The following is a 22,473-nucleotide window of genomic DNA, read 5'->3' as shown; positions in this document are numbered from 1 at the left end:
TGCTCTTGTGCTGGGAGCGGGAATGCAAAGGCGATTTACTATCCCTTGACCTGCAAATTTTGCATGCCGGGGATTGCGAGAGATTCCCTCTGTAATGGAGGGGGTCTCTGGTGGGGGTCTCTCTTAAGCGGAAGGTCTCTGTATTAGGGGTCCCTCTCATTGGTCACTCTGTAATGGGGGTCCCTCTGCAATGGGGCCCCTCTGTAATTGCCCGGTCTCCGTCATTGCCCGGTCTCCGTCATTGCCCGGTCTCCGTCATTGCCCGGTCTCCGTCATTGCCCGGTCTCCGTCATTGCCCGGTCTCCGTCATTGCCCGGTCTCCGTCATTGCCCGGTCTCCGTCATTGCCCGGTCTCCGTCATTGCCCGGCCTCCGTCATTGCCCGGCCTCCGTCATTGCCCGGCCTCCGTCATTGCCCGGTCTCCGTCATTGCCCGGTCTCCGTCATTGCCCGGTCTCCGTCATTGCCCGGTCTCCGTCATTGCCCGGTCTCCGTCATTGCCCGGTCTCCGTCATTGCCCGGTCTCCGTCATTGCCCGGCCTCCGTCATTGCCCGGCCTCCGTCATTGCCCGGCCTCCGTCATTGCCCGGCCTCCGTCATTGCCCGGTCTCCGTCATTGCCCGGTCTCCGTCATTGCCCGGCCTCCGTCATTGCCCGGTCTCCGTCATTGCCCGGCCTCCGTCATTGCCCGGTCTCCGTCATTGCCCGGCCTCCGTCATTGCCCGGCCTCCGTCATTGCCCGGTCTCCGTCATTGCCCGGTCTCCGTCATTGCCCGGTCTCCGTCATTGCCCGGTCTCCGTCATTGCCCGGTCTCCGTCATTGCCCGGCCTCCGTCATTGCCCGGTCTCCGTCATTGCCCGGTCTCCGTCATTGCCCGGTCTCCGTCATTGCCCGGTCTCCGTCATTGCCCGGTCTCCGTCATTGCCCGGTCTCCGTCATTGCCCGGCCTCCGTCATTGCCCGGCCTCCGTCATTGCCCGGTCTCCGTCATTGCCCGGTCTCCGTCATTGCCCGGTCTCCGTCATTGCCCGGTCTCCGTCATTGCCCGGTCTCCGTCATTGCCCGGACTCCGTCATTGCCCGGTCTCCGTCATTGCCCGGTCTCCGTCATTGCCCGGCCTCCGTCATTGCCCGGCCTCCGTCATTGCCCGGCCTCCGTCATTGCCCGGTCTCCGTCATTGCCCGGTCTCCGTCATTGCCCGGTCTCCGTCATTGCCCGGTCTCCGTCATTGCCCGTTCTCCGTCATTGCCCGGCCTCCGTCATTGCCACTGGCCGGTCTCAGATGGGGGGGTGGTCTGGTGGGGGTGAGTTGGGCAGGATTTTCATTGTGGGGGGAGGGGGCCCTCTGATGGACTTTAGGGGCAACTCCCTTAAAGAATTGCCCACCGTGAGGTCCACCGTGCCCGGGCCATGCCAGCAAATACCTGCACCAACTCTTGCCCACGTGAATCCTGGCCCAGAAGACTGGAGAATCATGCAGGCTTGGCGAATCCTGTGCTCAGCCCGTTAAATGGGGCTGTCGCAGGGGGTGAATCTCAATACCTCCGCCAGCGGGGGATTGGACCATTGGGTGCCGTTCTTGTTTTTTGACGACACTGAATTCTCCCCTATATCAGGAACTCCGGTACCGGTGGCAGGCGGAGGAGAATCCAGCCGCACATGTGGGGTACTGTGTACAATATTGGTCTCCTTATTCGAGAAATTAAGTAAATGTATAGATGGCAACTCAGAGAAGGTTTAGATTAGTACCTGGAGTGGGAGGGTTGTCTTCTGAGGAGAGGTTAGAGAGGCTCAGCTTGTAACCACTGGAGATTAGAAGAGTCCGAAGTGACTTGATTTAGAAGTATAAGATGCTGAAGAGTCTTGACTGGGATGTGGAAAGGATGCTTCCTCTTGTGGGAGAATCTAGAACTAAGGGCCACTGTTTAAAAATTATCTGTTGATGACCGAGTTGAGAATCTTTTTCTCTTGAAGGATAGTGTGCCTTTGGAACTCTTCTTCAAACGACGGTGGATGCAGAGTGTTTCAATATTTCTATGGCAAGAGGTTGATAGATTATTGATGAGCAAGAGAATAAAAGGTTATCGGGAGTAGGTGGAAATGTGGAGTTAAGGTTACAGTCAGATTGACCATAATCTTATTGAAATGTGGAGCAGGTTTGAGGGGCTGAGGGCCTACTTTTGTTCGTAACTGCACTCGTAAATGACCTTGCAAGCCACTACATTCTCGAGGACAGTTAGGGATGGGCAATAAATGCTGACCTTGGACTTCCGGTGACGGCGGGCGGGAGGCGGCCGCACAATGGAGAGCTCCCTTTCGGCAACGGCATTTTCGGGGCTTTAAGCCCGGTCCCAGGGTCCACGGAGGTGGCAGAAGCAGGGAGAAGGCACGGAGGAGGCACAGTGAAGACACAGGAGGAAAAAAAGAACAAAGAAAAATGTCGAGGGTGAGCAAGAAAACGGCCAGAAAAGAAAACAGCTGAAGGTCCGTCGGGGAGTGGAAAGGTCACCGCGGGGTCACCAAGGAAAATGGAGGCTGGAGCACCAGGGAAGGCCGCACTGCTTACAGCTGAAGAAATAACTAAGCTGATGGCTGCGGAATTTGAAAAGCAGTTGGCGCAGATTGCGAAATGCATGGAGACGGTGAGGAAGGAGATGAGGGAGGTTTTGAGTGTGCTGGTGGAGGAGGCGGTTTCCCCGGTGAGGACGGAGGTGGCGAGCGCAGTGGCGGAGGGGCGAGAGCAAGGGGAGGCGCTGAAGGAAGTGGAGGAGACGTTATTGCAGCACGGTGATCAACTTGCCTCGATGGGGAAAGAGATGCGGAAGGTGATGGATACTAACAAGGATCTGCAAGGAAAAGTGGAAGACCTGGAAAACAGATCCAGGCGACAGAATTTGAGGATTGTGGGGCTGCCCGAAGGAGTTGAAGGACCGAAGCCGACTGAGTATTTTGCCACGATGTTGGCAAAACTATTGGGGGAGGGGGAGGATCCCTCCCGATATGAACTGGATCGGGCTCATCGGTCGTGGAGGCCTGTACCAAAGGCGAGTGAGCCGCCAAGGGCAGTGACTCTGTGCTTCCGTAGGTACAGTGTGAAGGAGAAGGTCCTGAGCTGGGCCAAGCAGAAGCGGGTGGTGCAGTGGGCTGGAGCTGGTATACGTGTATACCAGGACTTTAGGGTGGAGCTGGCAAGGAGGCGGGCTGCCTTCAACCGGGTGAAGAGGGCACTGTACATTAGCAAGGTGCGGTGCGGCATTGTATATCCAGCGAAGCTGAGGGTGACTTACAAGCTCAGGGACTTTTATTTTGGAACGGCAGAAGCAGCGGAGGAGTTTGCGAAAGCAGAAGGACTGTGGCAGAACTGACAAATTGAGGAATGGTCATGTGCCGATGTAACCTCATGACTGTATTTTTTTCTTTTTTGTATCACTGCGCGCGGGTGTAGAGACTAAAGGAGCCAATGTGGTATATATTTGGACAAGGGAAGGGATGGGACTTTGACTTGTAATGAGGGTTCTTTGGGGTGTAGGTGGATAGGCGGAGTTTGTGTGCTAAAAGGGGATCTTTGGGCTTTCCTAGGGCCGGGCAAGTGGGAAAGGGACCCGGGCGGGGGCCTCCATGCTGGCCGGTTTAAGCCGTCCAGTGAACGGGAGTGAGGTGGGGGGAGGGGCTGCGGCCATCGGAGCCTGGTAGAACAGGGTCCGAGTGGTCTAGCCGGGGTAGAAAGTTGGGGGGAAGGAACCTAGGTTGGGAGGAGGAGTTTTACAAGAGTCAGTGTACGGGAGGAGCTGGAGACCAGGAGTGGGGGTGGGGGGTGGGGGGGGGGGGGTGGGGGGGGGGGGGGGGGGGGAGCTGTGTAAGATTAAGGGTGACTACGGGTAATCCCTGATCCCTTTTTGTCATTTGTTTATGTAAACATGCGGGTTGGGGGTTGGTGGGTAGATGGGATCGTTGTTATTATGGGGACTGACATATCTTGCTGATTATTGTTTATTGTTGATGGATGTAAATGTGGGAGAAAATGTGAAAAAGGAGGAGAATAAAAAAAATAAAAATAAAAAAAATAAATGCTGCCCTTGTCAGATACGCTCACGTCCCATAAATGAATTTTTCAAAATTGATTCCATAAATTTCTCCAAACCTCTGTCCTCAGTAAATGTGACAGTTTTAAGTTAAGGACACTGTACTACTTCCTAAGCAGAGGACAATTATTTTCCAATTGATCTTGTCAAGTTCCATCTTCAGTATAAAACATCAATAACATTTTCTTACCCATTTTTACTCCAGTGGAAGCAGCCCTTACATCTTGGTCCGGTCTGCTCTTGATGCAGTTGAGATACTCAAATTTTGTAGTGAAAGGAGGGCCAAAGGCCTGACAGCATGAGTTACTTTTGTGATCAAATGTCATTTTAGGCTGCCAACTTGGCGGAGTTGCTGTCTTTTGGCTGGGATGTTAGGCAAAGGCTGTGTCTGCCCTGACAAGTGAATGTAAAAGATCCCCCATTACTATTTTGAAGAAGAGCTGCTGAGTTATCTATAATGGCCTGGCCAATATTGATCCCTCAACAGACATCATAAAGAGGTTATTACATTGCTGTTGGGGGAGCTAGCTTACTGTCTGCAAACTGTCTCCCGAGTTTCCTACATTATACTGTGACAATGCTTCCAAAATATTTAATTGGCTGTAATGCACTTTGCAGTGTCCTGAGGTTGTGGAAGGTGCTGTATAAATGAAAAGCAACTTGTTATATAAACAAAAGTTTCCACATTTCTTTGTCACTTTTGTGCAGTACTGAGCGACAGCTGCACTGTCAGTCATGTTTTTGGAAGGGATGTTAAAATCAGACAACGCTCTGCCCTCTCAGTTGGAAGTAAAAGATCCCATGGCATTATTTGAAGAACAGCAAGGGTGTTTTGGTGTCTTGGCCACTGCTTAGACATATCAGAAAATAATGATTATAGTTTCTCACAGGAAATGGGTACATTTACTCAAGGATATGCTGGGGTGACTAGGATCTCTTCGATCTCTAATGATGCAGAATAGATTGGGCTGCAGCAGAATAAGTGAACAAAGCACGTTCTGGCGACTTTACCACTGACTGATCCAAGAGACCAAATTAGAGCTCTTGATCTTCTGCATCACAAAATTCCCTGAACCAAGAAGTAAAGAACAAGATGAGAAGCTGTGCAAGAGTGAATGCCGCCCATTAATTTTGTTCAACACTTTGAAAACCACTTTGGATGCACGAATGGATGTGCAAAGAAGACAACAATTTTGGAAAGAGCATCAGTTTCACCTGCTGCATAGTATTGGCCCGTGTTCACTTACAACTTCAGTTAACTGGTAAAATTTTCACATGGAATAAAAGAATATATCAAGTACTTGAATTACAATTTTTCAGGATATTACAATGATTTTTTGAGAGTGTAAACAAAATCCTGTTCAATTTATTTGAATAATCTGACCTCAAAATGTCTATTAAAATGGGTCCATCCATGGCTTTTATAATTTCTGAAGAGGGTAAGAGAGATACCACATGCCAATTGCAAAATTTTAGATTTGGAACAAAGGATAATGGAATGAGAAAGACAAAGTGTTGTACAGCAATATGGACATCTGTCTCATGTCTCAGTTATTTAACTACTCATGGGATGTGATGTTACAGCAGTCTGTAGGCTACATGATAACAACAACAACATCTTGCATTTACAAAGCACCTTGAATGTGGTAAGGCATTTCAGTATGCTACACAGGAATATTATAAAACCCAATAATACCGAAGGGGTGGCACGATAGCACAGTGGTTAGCACTGTTGTTTCACAATGCCAGGGTCCCAGGTTCGATTCCCGGCTTGGGTCACTGTCTGTGCGGAGTCTGCACGGCATGTTCTCCCTGTGTCTCCGTGGGTTTCCTCCGGGTGCACCGGTTTCCTTCCACAAGTCCCGAAAGACATGCTGTTAGGTAATTTGGACATTCTGAATTCTCCCTCCATGTACGCGAACAGGTGCTGGAATGTGGCGACTAGGGGCTTTTAAAAATAATAATAATTTTTATTGTCACAAGTTGGCATACATTAACATTGCAATGAAGTTACTGTGAAAAGCCCCTAGTCGCCACATTCCGGCGCCTGTTCGGGCACACAGAGGGAGAATTCAGGATATCCAATTCACCTGACAGCACGTCTTTCGGGACTTGTGGGAGGAAACCGGAGCACCCAGAGGAAACCTACGCGGACACAGGGAGAACGTGCAGACTCCGCACAGACAGTGATCCAAGCCGGGGACCCTGGAGTTGTGAAGCAACAGTGCTACCCACTGTTACCGTGCTGCCTGCAGTACTTTTCGCAGTAACTTCATTGCAGTGTTAATGTAAGTCAACTTGAGACTAAAGATTATGATAAAGGCCAGAAATAGTAAAGAGGACAGATAACCAAATGTTTGGTCAAAGAGGCAGGTTTTGAGGACTGTCTTACAGGAGAATAGAGAGGTGGAGATCTTTAAGGAGGACATTAAGGATTGATGAAAACATGTCTGCCAGTGGTGGAGTAATTAAAATTGGAATGCATAAGAGACGAATGTTACTGGAGAAATTATTGAACAGAATAATTTTGTATTATAATTTACAGATACCTCTGGTATTTTTGTGAAAAGCATAATACCAGGAAGTACCGCAGAGCAGAGTGGACGTATTCAGGTTCATGACAGGATCATTGCTGTAAGTGACATTTTACCTTGTATCATAAATCTTCATATTTGTTTATATTTTTCATTGAATCAAGTTATTTTTCATAGGCCCAATTAATAATTTGATAGTGTCTGAGAGAAGGATGTTGCCCTGGGCATCAGAAGATCTCTCTGTGCTATTTAGAACAAATAGCCAGGCAATATTGTGAAGGCAAAAGCCTTGGTAATAGACAGGATATATTTTTCAAATATCTCAAATTAACAAGGTTAAATCATATCACCAAGATTAGATACAGACAGGTTCAATCTCGGCAAGCAGGCAGGAAGAGGAATAATATTCATTCAAGGGGTTATTGCACCTCTGACAGTGTAGCACCATATTAATACTGCACTGGAATGTCAAGCATAGATTGTGTATCCTGAAGTGACACTTCAACAAATTACCTTCAGACGAAGTTGAGAGCCATATTGTAAGAATTGAGTTGAAAGAATATCTAATGCAGATTCATTTGTATCCAAATTGTCCTTTAAAAAATAAATTTAGAGTACCCGATTCATTTTTTCTTCCAATTAAAGGGCAATTTAACGTGGCCAATCTCCTTACCCTGCACATCTTTTGGGTTGTGGAAGTGAAACCCACGCAGACACGGAGAGAATGTGCAAACTCCACACACACGGTTGTTGTGTTCTGCTGCTTCGGATAACGCAGGCTGCTACTTGATGCAGTCTTAACTAAAGGATACCCCAGACACTGAAATGAGTTCAACATGTTTATTGAACTATTAACTCAGTTCTCAAATGAGTTCTACTCTCTGCTAATCTAACTGTAGTAACTCCGTCTAACTGTACCAGCTTGCTCTAAGCTGCATGCTGGGGTGTGATGCTGCTGATCAACCCTGTCTAACTCTCTAGATGTCTGTCTGTGGAAAGAGGCAGAGTGTGAGTGCCTCATCCCTTTTATAGTGTTTATGTCATGTCCCCTTGTGGTGATGCCACCTCTGAGTGTCCTGACTGCCCATTGGTTGTGACCTATTCTGAGTGTTCATTGGTTGCATGTTTGCATATCATGACATCTTTTTGTTTTTGTCGATGTATGTACATGTGAATGTGTCTGTCTAATGTGACTGACTGAGGAATACAGAACAGAACAAACAAAACAGATGCTCATAAGTCCAGTCTCTGAGGCTTGCGTCTGATCCTCGTCGACCGCAGTAGAGGTGGTGGAGGGGATGACGGTGTCTTGACAGGCGAGTGGGATGCACGACTGGTGGCCTCGTGGTTCAAGGTGCCTGGAGGTGACAATTTGACATGTGGAAATGGAGGGGAAGTGGTTGTGGGCAAGCAACTTTTTGCAGTGCCGTTCGATTCCTTTGCACAATGGAGCCATCAGCCATACGTATGACATAGGACCTGGGCGTGGCCTGTCGAACAACGACAGCTGGAGCAGACCACCCACCATCAGGTATCTTGATCCTGACCATGTCTGCTGGGGATAGCATGTCCAGATCGGTGGCATGTGCATCATAGCCCTGCTTCTGGCTGTTGCGAAGCTGCTGCATCTTCTGCAGCACCGGGAGGTGATCAATGTTGGGCAGGTGTATGGCTGGAAGCGTCGTCCGCAGGTCCCTGTTCATCAGGAGTTGAGCTGGCGACATGCCAGTGGACAAGGGTGTTGCCTGGTACGCAAGTAGTGCAAGGTGTATGTCGGAAGTGGAGTCCGAGGCCTTGCGGATGAGCTGCTTAACGATGTGCACCCCTTTTTCGACTTTGCCGCTGGACTGCGGATAGTGCGGACTGATCCGGCAGATAACCTGGAATGTAAGAGGCCTGAACATGCCGGTCAAACGGGCCCGTGCGTTCGCGCACCTGAAGGGGCTGAAGGCAGATGTGGTCATGCTCCAGGAAACGCATCTGCGGGTGGCAGATCAGATAAGTCGTAAGAAAGGGGTGGGTAGGGCAGGTGTTCCATTCGGGGTTGGATGCAAAAAATCGGGTGGTGGCGATTTTGGTGGGGAAGCGGGTGTCGTTTGAGGCGTTGAGCATTGTGGCAGACAATGGAGGTAGGTATGTGATGGTGAGTGGAAAGCTGCAGGGGGTGAGGGTGGTCTTGGTAAATGTATACGCCCCGAATTGGGATGATGCGGGGTTCATGCGGCACATGATGGGCCGGATCCCAGACTTGGAGACGGGGGCTTGATAATGGGGGGGACTTCAACACGGTGCTGGATCCGGCATTGGATCGCTCTAGGTCTAGGACGGGCAGGAGGCCGGCGGCAGCCAAGGTGCTGAGGGGGTTTTTGGACCAGATGGGAGGAGTGGATCCATGGAAGTTTGCGAGGCCGGGGGGCCAGGCAATTCTCATTCTTCTCCTATGTTCATAAGGCCTACTCTCGGATTGACTTTTTTGTAATGAGCAGGGCGCTGATTCCGAGGGTGGAGGACACGGAGTATTTGGCGATAGCCATCTCTGACCATGCCCCGCATTGGGTGGACCTTGAGCTGGGGGAGCTGTGGCGCTTTTAGGTGGGGTTGTTGGCGGACGAGGAGGTGAGCGGGCGGGTCCGGGGGTGCATAGAAAGGTACATGGAGGCCAATGATAATGGGGAGGTGCAGGTAGGGGTGGTCTGGGAGGCGCTGAAGGCGGTGATCAGGGGTGAGTTGATCTCCATTCGGGCGCACAGAGATTGGAAGGAGAGGAGGGAGAGGCTAGTGGGGGAGATGGTAGGGGTGGATAGGAGGTATTCAGAGGCCCCGAGGAGGGACTACTCAAGGAGCAATGAAACCTCCAGGCCGAGTTCGACCTGTTGACCACCAGGAAGGCGGAGGTGCAGTGGAGGAAAGCGCAAGGGGCAGTGTACGAGTGCGGAGAGAAGGCTATCCGGATGCTGGCACACCAGCTTCGGAAGCGGGAGACAGCGAGGGAGATCGGAGGAGTTTGGGATGGAGGGAGGAGCATGGTGCGAAGTGCAGTGGGTATTAATGGGGTCTTCAGGGCCTTTTACGAGGGGCTGTATCGGTCTGAGCCCCCATCGGAGGAGGGGGGAGGAGGGATCGCTTTCTGGACTGGCTGAGCTTCCCGAGGGTAGAGGAGGGGCAGGTGGCGGGGCTGGGGGCGCCGGTTGGGTTGGAGGAACTGGTCAAGGGACTGGGGAGTATGCAGGCAGGGAAGGCACCGGAGCCAGATGGTTTCCCGGTGGAATTCTATAGGAAGTACGTGGACCTATTGGGCCCGCTGCTGGTAAGGACTTTCAACTAGGTAAGGGAGGTGGGGGGAGGGGAGGCGGTCCTGCCCCCGACGATGTCCAGGGCGCTGATTTCTCTAATTCTGAAGTGGGACAAGGACCCTGTACAGTGCGGATCGTGCAGGCCGATTTCACTCCTTAATGTGGATGCAAAACTGCTAGCAAAGATATTGGCCATGAGGATTGAGGACTGTGTTCCTGGGGTCATACACGAGGATCAGGCGGGTTTTGTGAAAGGGAAGCAGTTGAATACCAACGTACGTAGGCTCCTGAATGTAATTATGGAGGAGGAGGCGGAGATCGTGGCGGCTATGGACGCGGAGAAGGCCTTTGATAGGGTGGAGTGGGGATACTTGTGGGAGGTGTTGAGGAGGGGTTCGGGGAGGGGTTTGTCAGCTGGATGAGGATGCTGTACGAGGCCCCGGTGGCGAGTGAGGCCATGAACAGGAGGGGGTCGGAATATTTCCGGCTATACCGAGGGATTATACCGAGGGGTGTCCTCTATCCCCCCCCCCCCCCCTGCTCTTTGCGCTGGCGATTGAGCCCCGGGCCATGGCTTTGAGGGAGTCTAGGAACTGGAGGGGGTTGGTGCAGCGGGGGTGGGGTGGCGGGGTGGGGGGGGGGGGTGGAGGAGGAGGAGGAGCACCGGGTATTGTTGTATGCGGACGATCTGCTATTGTATGTGGCGGACCCGGTGGGGGGAATGCCGGAGATGATGCGGTTCCTTGGGGAATTTGGGGATTTCTCCGGGTATAAGCTCAACATGGGGAAGAGCGTGCTGTTCGTGGTGCACCCGGGAGACCAGGAAAGGGGGATAGGTGAGCTTCCACTAAAAAGGGCAGAAAAATGTTTTAGATACCTGGGGGTCCAGGTGGCTAGGTGCTGGGGGACCCTGCATAAGCTCAACTTAACGAGGCTGGTGGAGCAAATGGAGGAGTAGTTCAAAAGGTGGGATATGCTGCCGCTCTCCCTGGCGGGTAGGGTGCAGTCGGTTAAAATGACGCTCCCGGGATTTTTGTTTTTGTTTCAGTGCCTCCCATCCTGATCTCGAAGGCCTTCTTTAAGCGGGTTAACAGGTGTATTATGGGGTTCGTATGGACCAAGAAGACCCGGAGGGTGAGAAGGGTGTTCTTGGAGCGAAGCAGGGCCGGGGGGGTTAGCGTTGCAAACTTATGTGGGTACTATTGGACTGCCAACGTGGCGATGATACGTAAGTTCTGGAGGGGCGTAGCGAGGACAGTGTCAAGGGTACTGAATTCCAGGGTTAGGCCTAGCTGGGGGCTCGCAATGTTTGGCGTGTCGGATGAGCCGGGAGTGCAGGAGGCGAAAGAGGCTGGTATTCTGGCCTTTGCGTCCCTGGTAGCCCGGCGAAGGATTCTGCTTCAGTGGAAGGATGCGAGGCCCCCAAGCGTGGAATCCTGGATTAACGGCATGGCAGGGTTCATTAAATTGGAGAAGGTGCAATTTGCCTTAAGGGGATCTGTGCAAGGTTTCTTCAGGCGGTGGCCGCCGTTCCTCGACTCCCTGGCGGAGAGTTAGGAGATGGTCAGCAGCAGCAACCGGTGGGGGGGGGGGAATTTTGTGTCCAGTAGGGGATGCACTATTTACTGTTTAGCGTTTATTTGTTTATTTATGCACTTTTGTTCTTGTTGTTTTTATTATTTGTGTAAGGGGGGGGGGGGGGGGTCCATTTTTCTGTTGTGATAATCTGTGAATAAGTTTGAATAAAAATTATTTTAAAAAACAAAAAACGACGGTGTTTGGGATGCCATGCAGTGAGAATGTCTCTTTACACGCTTTGATGACGGTCCGTGAGGTGAGGTCTGGCAGCTTCAGCACCTCAGGATAGTTCGAAAAGTAATCGATGATTAATATATAGTCGCGACCATTCGCGTGGAATAGGTCAATGCCAATCTTGGATCACGGAGAGGTCTCTAGGTCATGTGGTTGGAGCGTCTCCTTGCTCTGCGCTGGTTGGAACCTCTGACAGGTTTCGCAGTTCAGGACCATGTCCGTGATGTCCTAGTTGATGCCGGACCAGTAGACAACTTGCCGAGCCCTGCGTCTGCACTTTTCTACGCCCAGGTGTCCCTCATGAATCTGCCGCAGCACCATGCTCTGGAGACGTAGCGGGATGACTATCCTGTCCAGCTTGAGCAGGATGCCGTCAATCAGCATCAGGTCGTCCTTGACGTTGTAGAATTGAGGGCATTGCCCTTTCTGCCAGCCATTGCTGAGGTTGTGGATGACTCGCTGCAACAGGGGGTCTTTGGCCGTCTCTTCTCGGATGAGAACGATCTCACCTGTTGCCGGGAGAGTGCTTGCACACAGTTGTACCTGCAATACAATGTGCTGGATGATCTCCAGTGGTTCACTGGGTGAGTTGACGGAGCGGGACAATGCATTGGTGATGATGAGCTCCTTGCCAGGTGTGTACACCAAATTGAAATCATACCTCCGGAGTTTGAGCAGAATTCTCTGCAAACGAGACGTCATGTCGTTCAGATCCTTTTGGATGATGTGGACCAGAGGCCTATGATCCGTCTGAACAGTAAATGTTGGCAAACCGGAGACATAATCATGAAATTTGAGGAAGCCGGTGAGAAGACCTAAACACTCCTCAATCTGCGCATATCTGGTCTCAGTGGTGTCATTGCCCATGACGCGCATGCTACTGGTACCCAGGATGACGTGTCTTCTCTTTGAAGCAACACTACCCCAATGCCATCCTGACTTGCATCTGTGGATATCTTGGTCTGGGTCAAAGAATGCAAGGACGGGTGCAGTGGTGAGCTTGGCTTTCAGCTCCAGCCACTCTGTTCGGTGCTCCGCCTTCCACTCAAAGGCAGTTGATTTTTTTCACCAGGTTGCGTAGGACCGTGGTGTGTGTGGCCAAATTCAGGGTGAACTTGCCAAGGAAATTGACCATTCCCAGGAAGCGCAGTACTGCCTTCTTGTCCTCGGGGACTTTCATTGCCTCGATGGCTTTAATTTTGTCTGTGTCCGGGCGCACATCGTGTTGCGAAATCTGATCGCCCAGGAACTTCAGCGTGGATGTCCCGAAGCAGCACTTGGGCCTGTTTAACTTGAAGCCATGTTCATGTATGCGCCGGAATACTTTCTTGAGTCGCGACACATGTTCCTCTGGGTTTGTGGACCAGATTATGATATCGTCAACGTAGACATGAACCCTTTCTATTCCCTCCATCATCTGTTCCATGATGCGATGGAAAATCTCTGATGCCGAGATGATGCCAAATGGCATTCGGTTGGAGCAGAATCTGCCAAAAGGCGTGTTGAAGGTGCAGAGGCTTCTGCTGGATTCTTCCAGCTGGATTTGCCAAAATCCCTGTGATGCATCCAATTTTGTGAAGAAGCGTGCGTGTGCCATCTCACTCGTGATTTCTTCCCTCTTCGGGTTGGGGTAATGTTCCCGCATAATGTTTCTGTTTAGATCCTTGGGGTCAATGCAGATGCGTAGGTCCCCCGAAGGCTTCTTTACGCACACCATCGAGCTGACCCAGTCGGTTGGTTCAGTGACCTTGGAAATGATGTTTTTTTGTTGTAGACTCGTGAGCTCTGCCTTCAGGCGCTCTCTCAGTGGAGCAGGGACACGTCGTGGTGCGTGGACCACTGGCTTGGCATCAGGCCGCAGTACTCGTACGGCAGCATGCCCATCCCGCTAAATACATCTGGGTACTGGGTTAGGATGTCACGATGCTGGCCTGAAGATCTGACTGGGATGGCGTCGTGGTGTAAACCCTTTGAATGAGGTTCAGTTGCTTGCAGGCGTGCGCACCTAGTAGGGACGCCCTGTCTGGTTTAACAATCTCGAAGCGTAAGCTTGCTTGTGTGTCGGCTGGACACCTGCAGATGGCAGGACCCCAGTGCCTTGATTGTGTTTCCATTGTAGTCCAGGAGTTTGCAGACAGCCGGAAGGATGGTGGGGGCTTCTTGATTCTCTTGAAGTCCACCTGTGAAATCAGATTGGTGGAGGCACCTGTGTCCAGTTTGAACTGGATGAGGCAGTGGTTGACCTTCATCACTGCATGCCATTCGTTCTCGGAATCCACGGCCAGGATTGATTGGGTTTGGTGTGGCGTGTTTGTACTTCGTAATATTGCCCACTCGGTAAGTGTTGTCCAGGTATTCATCATCTGGATCCATCGCACTGCCTGGATCAGAGTCATGCATTCGGTGTTGCACACTTCTGATGCACCGCTGTCGGAATTGGGAGCGCTGGCTCCTGACTGGTGGTGCAGATCTGCACAGGACTGCATAGTGGTTTGGTTTCCCACAGTTTAAACAGCGATTGCTTCTTGCAAGGCAGTTTAAAAAAAAAAAATGGGTGGTGCCGCAGTTCGCACACGTCATGATGCTCAGTGCGTCGTTGCACATGCGCGGTGTGGTTCTCGGACGTCTGCACCTGCTCAGTGCGGTTTTTGGCCGCTTCGTGTTCCCGATCGCATTGCGCATGCGTCGGGCCCCGGGAAGAGCGTGCGAAAAGGCCGCTTTCATCAATGTGGAGGCGCTGCATCCGGGAGATGGCCTGAACACTCTCCACCTTGTGGGAGGCTTGTTTTTCACTTTCTGCCGTTTTGTACTGTGAATAGCGATTTTTAGAGTGCTCATGCACAGTGCACGTTTCAATCGCGACTGGCAGGGTCATGTGCTTGATTTTCAACAATTGTTCTCGCAGAGGATCAGAGTGGACTCCAAAACGATTTGGTCTCTGATCATGGAATCAGTGATATCACTGAAGTTGCAGGATTGCGCTAGCAGTCTAAGGTTAGTTAGCTAGGAGTTGAAGGATTCGTCTTTACCTTGCATCCTCTGCTTGAAGATGTAGCGCTCGAAGGTTCCACGTTTCGTTGAAATTTCTGCTTGAATGATCGCCAGTTGGCACTAAGATTGCTAAGATTGCAGGTAGTCCTGAGCTGATGAGAAGCTTGAATTTTGTCCATTGTGCCTGTATTCAGTAGCTGGTTGTCACGGATCTTGCTGAGTTGAACTAAAGAGATTGAACAGTCACGCCTGGTATCATGTTGTGTTATGCTGCTTTGGATAACACAGGCTGCTACTTGATGCAGTCTTAACTAAAGGATGTTCCAGACTCTGAAATGAACTATTAACACAGTTCTCAAATGAGTTCGATTCTCTGCTAATCTAACTGTAGTAACTCAGTCTAACTGTACCAGCTTGCTCTAAGCCACGTGCTGGGGGGTGATGCTGCTGATCAACCCTGTCTAACTCTCTAGATGTCTGTCTGTGGAAAGAGGCAGGGTGTGAGTGCCTCATCCCTTTTATAATGTTTATGTCATGCCCCCTTGTGGTGATGCCACCTCTGAGTGTCCTGACTGCCTATTGGTTGTGTCCTATTCTGAGTGTTCATTGGTTGCATGTTTGCATATCATGACAACGGTGACCCGGGGCCGAGATTGAGCCCTGGTCCTCAGTGCCATGAGGCAGCAGTGCTAACCAATGCGCCACTGTGCTGCCCCTTAACAGACATCTTCAATTGCTAATTTTACATTGTAGCATGGTGTTTATTTTTAACTATTGGCACTTGTCGGCAGAATCAATGATAGAAAGGTTTCTATGAAGCATAGAGGTGGTTCACAAGAGTTGTATCCATTTGCAATAATGCTAATTAATTATGGAACAAACAATAAATTCCCAGAATGGTGTCTGAGGACTGTTCATGAAATTCAAGTTTTCACAGGAATGTTTATAAAAGAAAGAATGAAGTTCAAACTTTTCATTTAAAAAGTTCCATGGTAAACGGAGCTTGAGTGTTGATTCACGCCAGTGCAAAGCATTCCAATGAGAATTTTTTCTTTAAATGGGCAGCACGATAGCACAATGGTTAGCACTGTCGCTTCACAGCGCCAGGATCCCAGGTTCGATTCCTGGCTTGGTCACTGTGTGGAGTCTGCACGTTCTCCCCATGTCTGCATGGGTTTCCTCTGGGTGCTCCATTTCTTCCCACAAATCCCGAAAGACATGCTGTTAGGTGAATTGGACATTCTGAATTCTCCCTGTGTACCTGAACAGGTGCCGGAGTGTGGTGACTGGGGTCTTTTCACAGTAACTTCATTGCAGTGTTAATGTGAGCCTACTTGTGACAATACTAAATATTATTATTATTAAAATGAAGGTTAGCCTTTTGTTTAAAAAGCATGCTTTTGTATTTTACCGATCTTCTGTTTGGTTTTCTGAAACATGGATAGATGTATTGTGGGCAAACCCAGTTAATAGTATGCTTCCAGAATCCACTGAGTATTTTGGTCATTTTATTTCAGTTCACAATATTGTGTTTTGTTCAATTTGTGTCATTTGCCATCAATTTATTCCTGCTTACTTTATTCTTGACATGTTTCCCAGAAAATATTCCAGACGGGATGTATTACCCAAACTTTAAGGTATTAATTGCTGGATTAATTGCTGATTTTCTTTCAAATGGCACTCTTGTCCCTGTTATTTGGATGCGGACTTAGTGCAATTGATCATAGTTCTGGCTTATCCTTGCAATGAGCCAAATGAAGGAAGTCCTAGTTGACAGATGTGCTGCAGCGGGTAAATTAAAATCTGGGACATGGAAATAGTTCCACACTGCATCACTCTGCACAGTTCAAAATGCAGATTTGAAGATAAACATTTAATGTTTAATTAATAAATTATTTAATCTGCAGAACTAAGCCAAGTATAGGAGAAGCAATGGATAGGTTGCGAGTGTGTTGAACATAAAGGCCTGATTCTCTTAAGTTGCTGATGCACTTCGGGACCCTGAGGAAGCCCCTACTTGCACAAATGTGCAGCAATTACACACAAAGTTTAAACTTCCGATTGCCAGTTTTACCCTGTCCGGAATGCTGCGCCAAACCTGACAGCAGTGGGATGAGATAGCTATATCCACAGTGACTTTGGCTGTTGCCTATAATTACCCAGGTTTAAAAAAATTCCTATTAATGGAAATTTAGCGTAGCCAATCCACCTAACCTGCACATCTTTGGGCTGTGGTTGGAGAATGTATAAGCTCCACACAGACAGTGAACCGGGCAGGGATCGAACCCGGGTCCTCAGTGCCATGAGGCAGCAGAGCTAACCACTGCGCCACCGTGACGCCTTCTTACCCTGGTTTCTACACAGATATACTTTGAGCTTTTCCCAACCGATGTCTGCTGAGGAGTGCAGCTCTAAGTAAATCATCTACAGTGTTAAAGCCTACAGCATTCAAAGCAGCCCTAAATTTTCTCACTACCACCTGTCCTCCCAACAACATTGGACTCCTCATGGCAATGCCCCCACCCGCTTTCTGGCAGTGTTCAACCCTCCTCCCCTTCTTTCAATGTTGATCCACTTCACATGCCCCTCCCCTGCAATATGCAGCCTATCTCCCCCTGTTAATTGCCCCTCCACCTCACCCCAACAAGGCAAACCACCACCTCCAAATAACCAACCTCCCAACACCTGGGCACTGCACACGCACCCCCTTTCAACAATGTTTACCAATTTCCTGCTGATGTTTATCTCTCCCGACAATGTTCGTCCCCTCCCGACGAAGTTCACCTCCCCTACCCAACAATGTTCACCTCTACCCGACAATGTTCACCTCCTCTACCCGACAATGTTCATTTCCTCTACCCGACAAAGTTAATCTCCTCTACCCGACAAAGTTCACCTCCCCGACAAAGTTCATCTCCTCTACCCGACAAAGTTCACCTCCTCTACCCGACAAAGTTCACCTCCCCTACCCGACAAAGTTCACCTCCTCTACCTGACAAAGTTCACCTCCTCTACCCGACAAAGTTCACCTCCTCTACCCGACAAAGTTAATCTCTTCTACCCGACAAAGTTCATCTCCTCTACCCGACAAAGTTCACCTCCTCTATCCAACAAAGTTCATCTCCCGTACCCGACAAAGTTCACCTCCTCTACCCGACAATGTTCACCTCCTCTACCCGACATGTTCGCCACCCCGACATTGTTCGCCCCTCCCTCCCGACAATGCTCACCCTCCCTCCCGACAATGTTTACCCTCCCTCCCGACAATGCTCACCCACCAATTGAGAATGTTAATAATATTCATAATAATCGCTTATTGTCACAAGTAGGCTTCAATGAAGTTACTGTGAAAAGCCCCTAGTCGGCACATTCCGGCGCCTGCTTGGGGAGGCCGGTATGGGAATTGAACCCACGCTGCTGGCCTTGTTCTGCATTACCAGCCAGCTGTTAAGCCCACTGTGCTAAACCAGCCCCCCCACCACCCCTCCAAGCCCCTCCGCCCCTCCAAGCACTGCTTACCGGCCCTCATGGTGCTACACACTGGCGCTGCTCATGGCCCCTCGCGGTGATGTTCCACACTCCCTGCTGCTGGTCTTCAACCCTCTTCCACGCTGCAGTGCTCACCCCCCTATGATAACATTCATTTCCCTGCTGGCAATGCTCAACCTTCCTCGCAACTCACCTTCTGGAATCCCTGAAACATGTCAGTCCAATGTTGGGACAGTCTGAATTGTTGGTGAGTGCATGGGATGGAGGGAGTGAGCATTGTTGTGGGGTGGGGGGGTGGGGGAAGAGATGGGTGAAGGATGGGCTGTGAATACTGTTGGGATGAAGGAAGGGAGTGAATGTTATTGAAGGGTGAGGGTTAGGGTTAGGGTTAGTGAACCATGTCGGGGGCTTGCGGGAGGGATGGAGGGAGGGTAAACTAGGAGGTGAGAACTGTCAGGGTAGTGGGAAGTAGTGGGAAGGGTGAGCATTGTCGGGGTGGAGGGGACAGCTTTAAGCACTTGGGGTGAAGGGGAGGGTTAAATACTATGGAAGATGGAGAGGGGCATAGATGGGTAAACACTGTTGGGGAGAGAGGTGGGGCGTTATGTTGTTCGGCAGATCGAACTTTGTAGGAGGTGAGCATTGTCTGGTGAAGGGGGAGCGAACATTGCTGGCGGATTGAGCATTTTCTGGGTGTTGGGATTGGGGGGGAAAGTTGGTGCGGGGAGATTCTGTAGTGTTAGAGTTGACAGCTCCGTAACAATCAGACCATAGGAGTGTACCTCCAGTGCATGACAAAATATGGGCTTGGCTCTGCTAGAATTACGCTCACCACTTGGCCTCTGAACTGCTCTTCATTGAATCCCTCTTTCAGCCAAGACTGAAAGGTGCAAAGGCTGAAGCATAAAATGGTAAGTGGGCAGTTTAAATCACAGCCAAGGGTGGATGCACTCGCTGTGCTGCTGACTTGAAGATCTGGGCCAAAATGTTTATATATTTACCAGTAATTGGAAAGAGGATTAATTGTGAAACTTGGAAGAAGTTTAAAATTCACATGGATGAGAAGGTCAACATATATTCATTTGGTGTGAACATTAGATGGGCTGCCAAATCATTTTCTTTGTTGCATGATACCATAAATCCCAGTTGCTTTATTAGTATGTTTATTTTTAATGATGCATTTTTAAAGATACATTTCATAAATTTATATTGTTGATTTACAAAGAGTGTCACAATAAATTTGCAGGTTGTATTATTTATCGCGTACAAAATTCATTTGGTTAGATCTTCATCAATAACTGCTGATGATGCTGGAATATTAATTTTCTTTAAGAAGTGCACCTCGAATACATCATGTAATGCCTTAAGATAGGTGGTTTAATTTTTTCATATTAGGATGCTTTCACTTTTGACTTACCTCAGTTATCTCAATTATTTGTCACCATTTTGCCTGTTTTTTTTAAGGTTGATAGGGTTAATATTCAGGAATTTACTAATCAAGAAGGGATTGATGCTTTACGAAACACTGGAACAACTGTAAACCTTACGATAGCAAGGAGGAAGATGCATGATGATTATGAATCCTTTGAGAAAGGTAGCTTACATTGTACCGTTGTTCGGTTTAAGATGCAACTGTTTAACAACATTTTAAATATTTAACTTTTGGTGGCGAAGAAGAGCATTTTTCCTTGGTTTTTAATTAGAATGCAAAAATTTTTAAATAAAAAAAAATGTGAATTATTGTCATCTGAAAGAATAAATTTAAAAATACCCCACCACAAAGACAATGTACCAGCCATAGAAATCTGAAATGCAAACTTCAATAGTGAACTGCCATGCATTCAGATGGGTAACCCGCAGGAATTATTTTGCTTTCCTTTTAGTTTAAATGAAAAGTTTTCAGGGAACACAGTTATTTTTCCATCATCCTCCACAGTGCCTTACTGTAAAATTGCACAGATCAATTGTTCTGATTGTCTATCATAGTCGCCCAATGCATGAACGGCTGCTCTCACATGTTACCTACAGCTTCAGTTTTAAAATCTCTGTGTGCATCTCTTATGTGCCTCCTTCTTTTCCAATAGTATAAGTTTGCCTTGTGTAATACTAGAGGAGATACATTGTATTTTGCATCAATTCATTACATCTCCATACATATGGAACATCTACATCTGATTTAAATAACAGTCATAAAAAATGCAACAAATCAGTACTGAACAGGCCACAGAAAATGAAAATTAAATAACAATTAGTAAGCTGGATCAAATTCATAATTAATCAATGATCAGTATTCAGCTCCCAATAAAAAATGGAAACAATGAAATTGCACCAGATAGTTTTTAAAATCATTTTAGCTACCATCCTGTTTGCGTAGAAACAGAGAAGCATAGAATTAAAATAGTATGCGGCACAGCAAAAATAAAAAGTACATAATTCATGAATTTTAGGATTAGAAGAAAACATACATCTGCTTAATTATATTTCAGAGCCTTCAGAAATTGAAGTAATGGATTTGTTTTACTTCCTACAGGGCTCCAAATGGCACAGCTCTGGTTTCCACACTATCCATTGAAAGCTTTGTTGACTCTGCCACAAGATAATGCCAAATACTATATAGAATCGTGTACACCACTTTCAATTAAAGTAGTGTTTTTCTAAAATGACCCTCCCTAGAGAGTTAATCACTTCTACAAAGAAGAAAGTGAACTCATATCAATATATGATAGTTCCATAAAAATTATATGGTGGTTTTAAAAATAATGATAATGCTGAGGGGCTTATAATGCAGAATTTAACTATGTTAATTTTTTTTGCTGCACATAATTTTAAGAATGGACTTTCCTCCCTGTTTCTAGCTGAGCCCGATAGCGCAACTCGCATGACAAATGCAGGTACCACCGAAAGTAGCATTAATTCTGCTGTTAAAGAGCCGGAAAGTGCAGGAGTGAAGGAACAGGAATGTACAAGTGATGGTACGTTGTGGGTAATGTGGCTTCATTCCATAGATGTGAGTGCAAAATCTAGGCTGAAGCTCTGTGAAATGCTGACAGTGTACTGCGCTATCCTTCAGGTAAGAGATTAGACCAAGGACCTGTCTATCCCTGTAGGGACCTGTCTATCCTTGTAGGCGGAGTAGGCCCGGAGAACTCTCCCCAGTTTTCTGACCAATATTTATTGCTCAACCAACAGCACTTAATGGTATGTCAGGTGAATATAGCTTTCCCAATTTGTTATGTTTTGCCCCCTCCCTCATATACAATATAGATTTTATGCCAAAGCTTTTTGAGATTTGTCCCCTTATTTTTGAATCTACAAAATCTGAGTAAATGGTGCTTGAAGCAGAAGAAATACACATGCATCTTAGGAAATTAGGTACATTGTACCATCAAATTGCACAATCTCAATTCAGCTTGCAGCATCAAACCTAGTCAAAAGTATTAATTAGTGTACGAGACAGCTCGCAGGAAATATAAAGATTGTTACTCAGAGTTTCTATTGATTTTAATGAAGAAAAGAGTTAACAAAGTAACCGTTGATCCAATGAATCTGGGTTATTAATAATGAAATGTAAGGATATGGCAGATGAATTGAACAGGTTTTAGAACAGTATTCACTGTAGAGGACACAAGCAACATCCCAGAAACAGCTATAATTCAAGAAATAGAAGGGAGGGAAGAACTTGGGAAAATTACAATCGTCACAGAAGCAAATTGTTGGATCTGCAGGCTGACCAATCCCTGTGTCCTGATGGACTTGCTTATGAACCTTTTGTGTGGCAACCTTATCAAAAGCCTTTTGGCAATCCAGGTTTACTACATCTGCTGATGCCCCTTTCTCTACCTTATGAGTTAAGTCCTCAAAAAAATCCAATGAATTTGTTAAACAGGATTTTCCTTCAGTAAAACCATGTTGACTTGTTCTAATCATACTATGTTTTTCTAAGTGCATTGTTAGCACTTCCTTAATAATAGATTCCAACATTTTCTCAACAGCTAATGTTAGGCTAACTGGCCTGTAGTTCCCTGTTTTCTCTCCCTCGTTTCATGAAAAGCGGAGTGACATTTGCCAACTTCCAATCTGATGGGATCTTTCCCGAAATCAATGAATTCTGGAAATCACAACCAGTGAATCCACACCCTCTGCAGCTATCTTTGTTAGAGCCCTAGTGTGTCTGCCATCAGGTCCCAGGGATTTGTTGCATTTTAGTGCCTCAAGTTTCTCCAATGCGTTTTCTCTGTTGATAATGGTTTCCCTAATTTCCTCACTCTTTTTA

At 48.1% G+C, this 22,473-nt stretch overlaps 1 protein-coding gene across 8 annotated transcripts in view; it reads left to right on the top strand.

Annotated features, from left to right (window-relative positions):
• patj (PATJ crumbs cell polarity complex component) overlaps positions 1-22,473 on the top strand; it is a 565,709-nt gene that overhangs the window by 63,332 nt on the left and 479,904 nt on the right. For all 8 annotated transcript variants that reach the window (XM_072510952.1, XM_072510955.1, XM_072510950.1 and 5 more), the window contains 3 exons: positions 6,627-6,715; positions 19,665-19,794; positions 21,056-21,172. In XM_072510952.1, coding sequence (XP_072367053.1) covers positions 6,627-6,715; positions 19,665-19,794; positions 21,056-21,172 — 336 coding nt within the window. The remainder of the gene's footprint in view (positions 1-6,626; positions 6,716-19,664; positions 19,795-21,055; positions 21,173-22,473) is intronic.

This window comes from Scyliorhinus torazame, chromosome 7 (genome assembly GCF_047496885.1).
Source record: "Scyliorhinus torazame isolate Kashiwa2021f chromosome 7, sScyTor2.1, whole genome shotgun sequence".
Lineage (NCBI taxonomy): Eukaryota > Metazoa > Chordata > Chondrichthyes > Carcharhiniformes > Scyliorhinidae > Scyliorhinus > Scyliorhinus torazame.
Note: the sequence above shows the minus strand (reverse complement) of the source record. Positions and strands in the feature narration are given on the sequence as shown.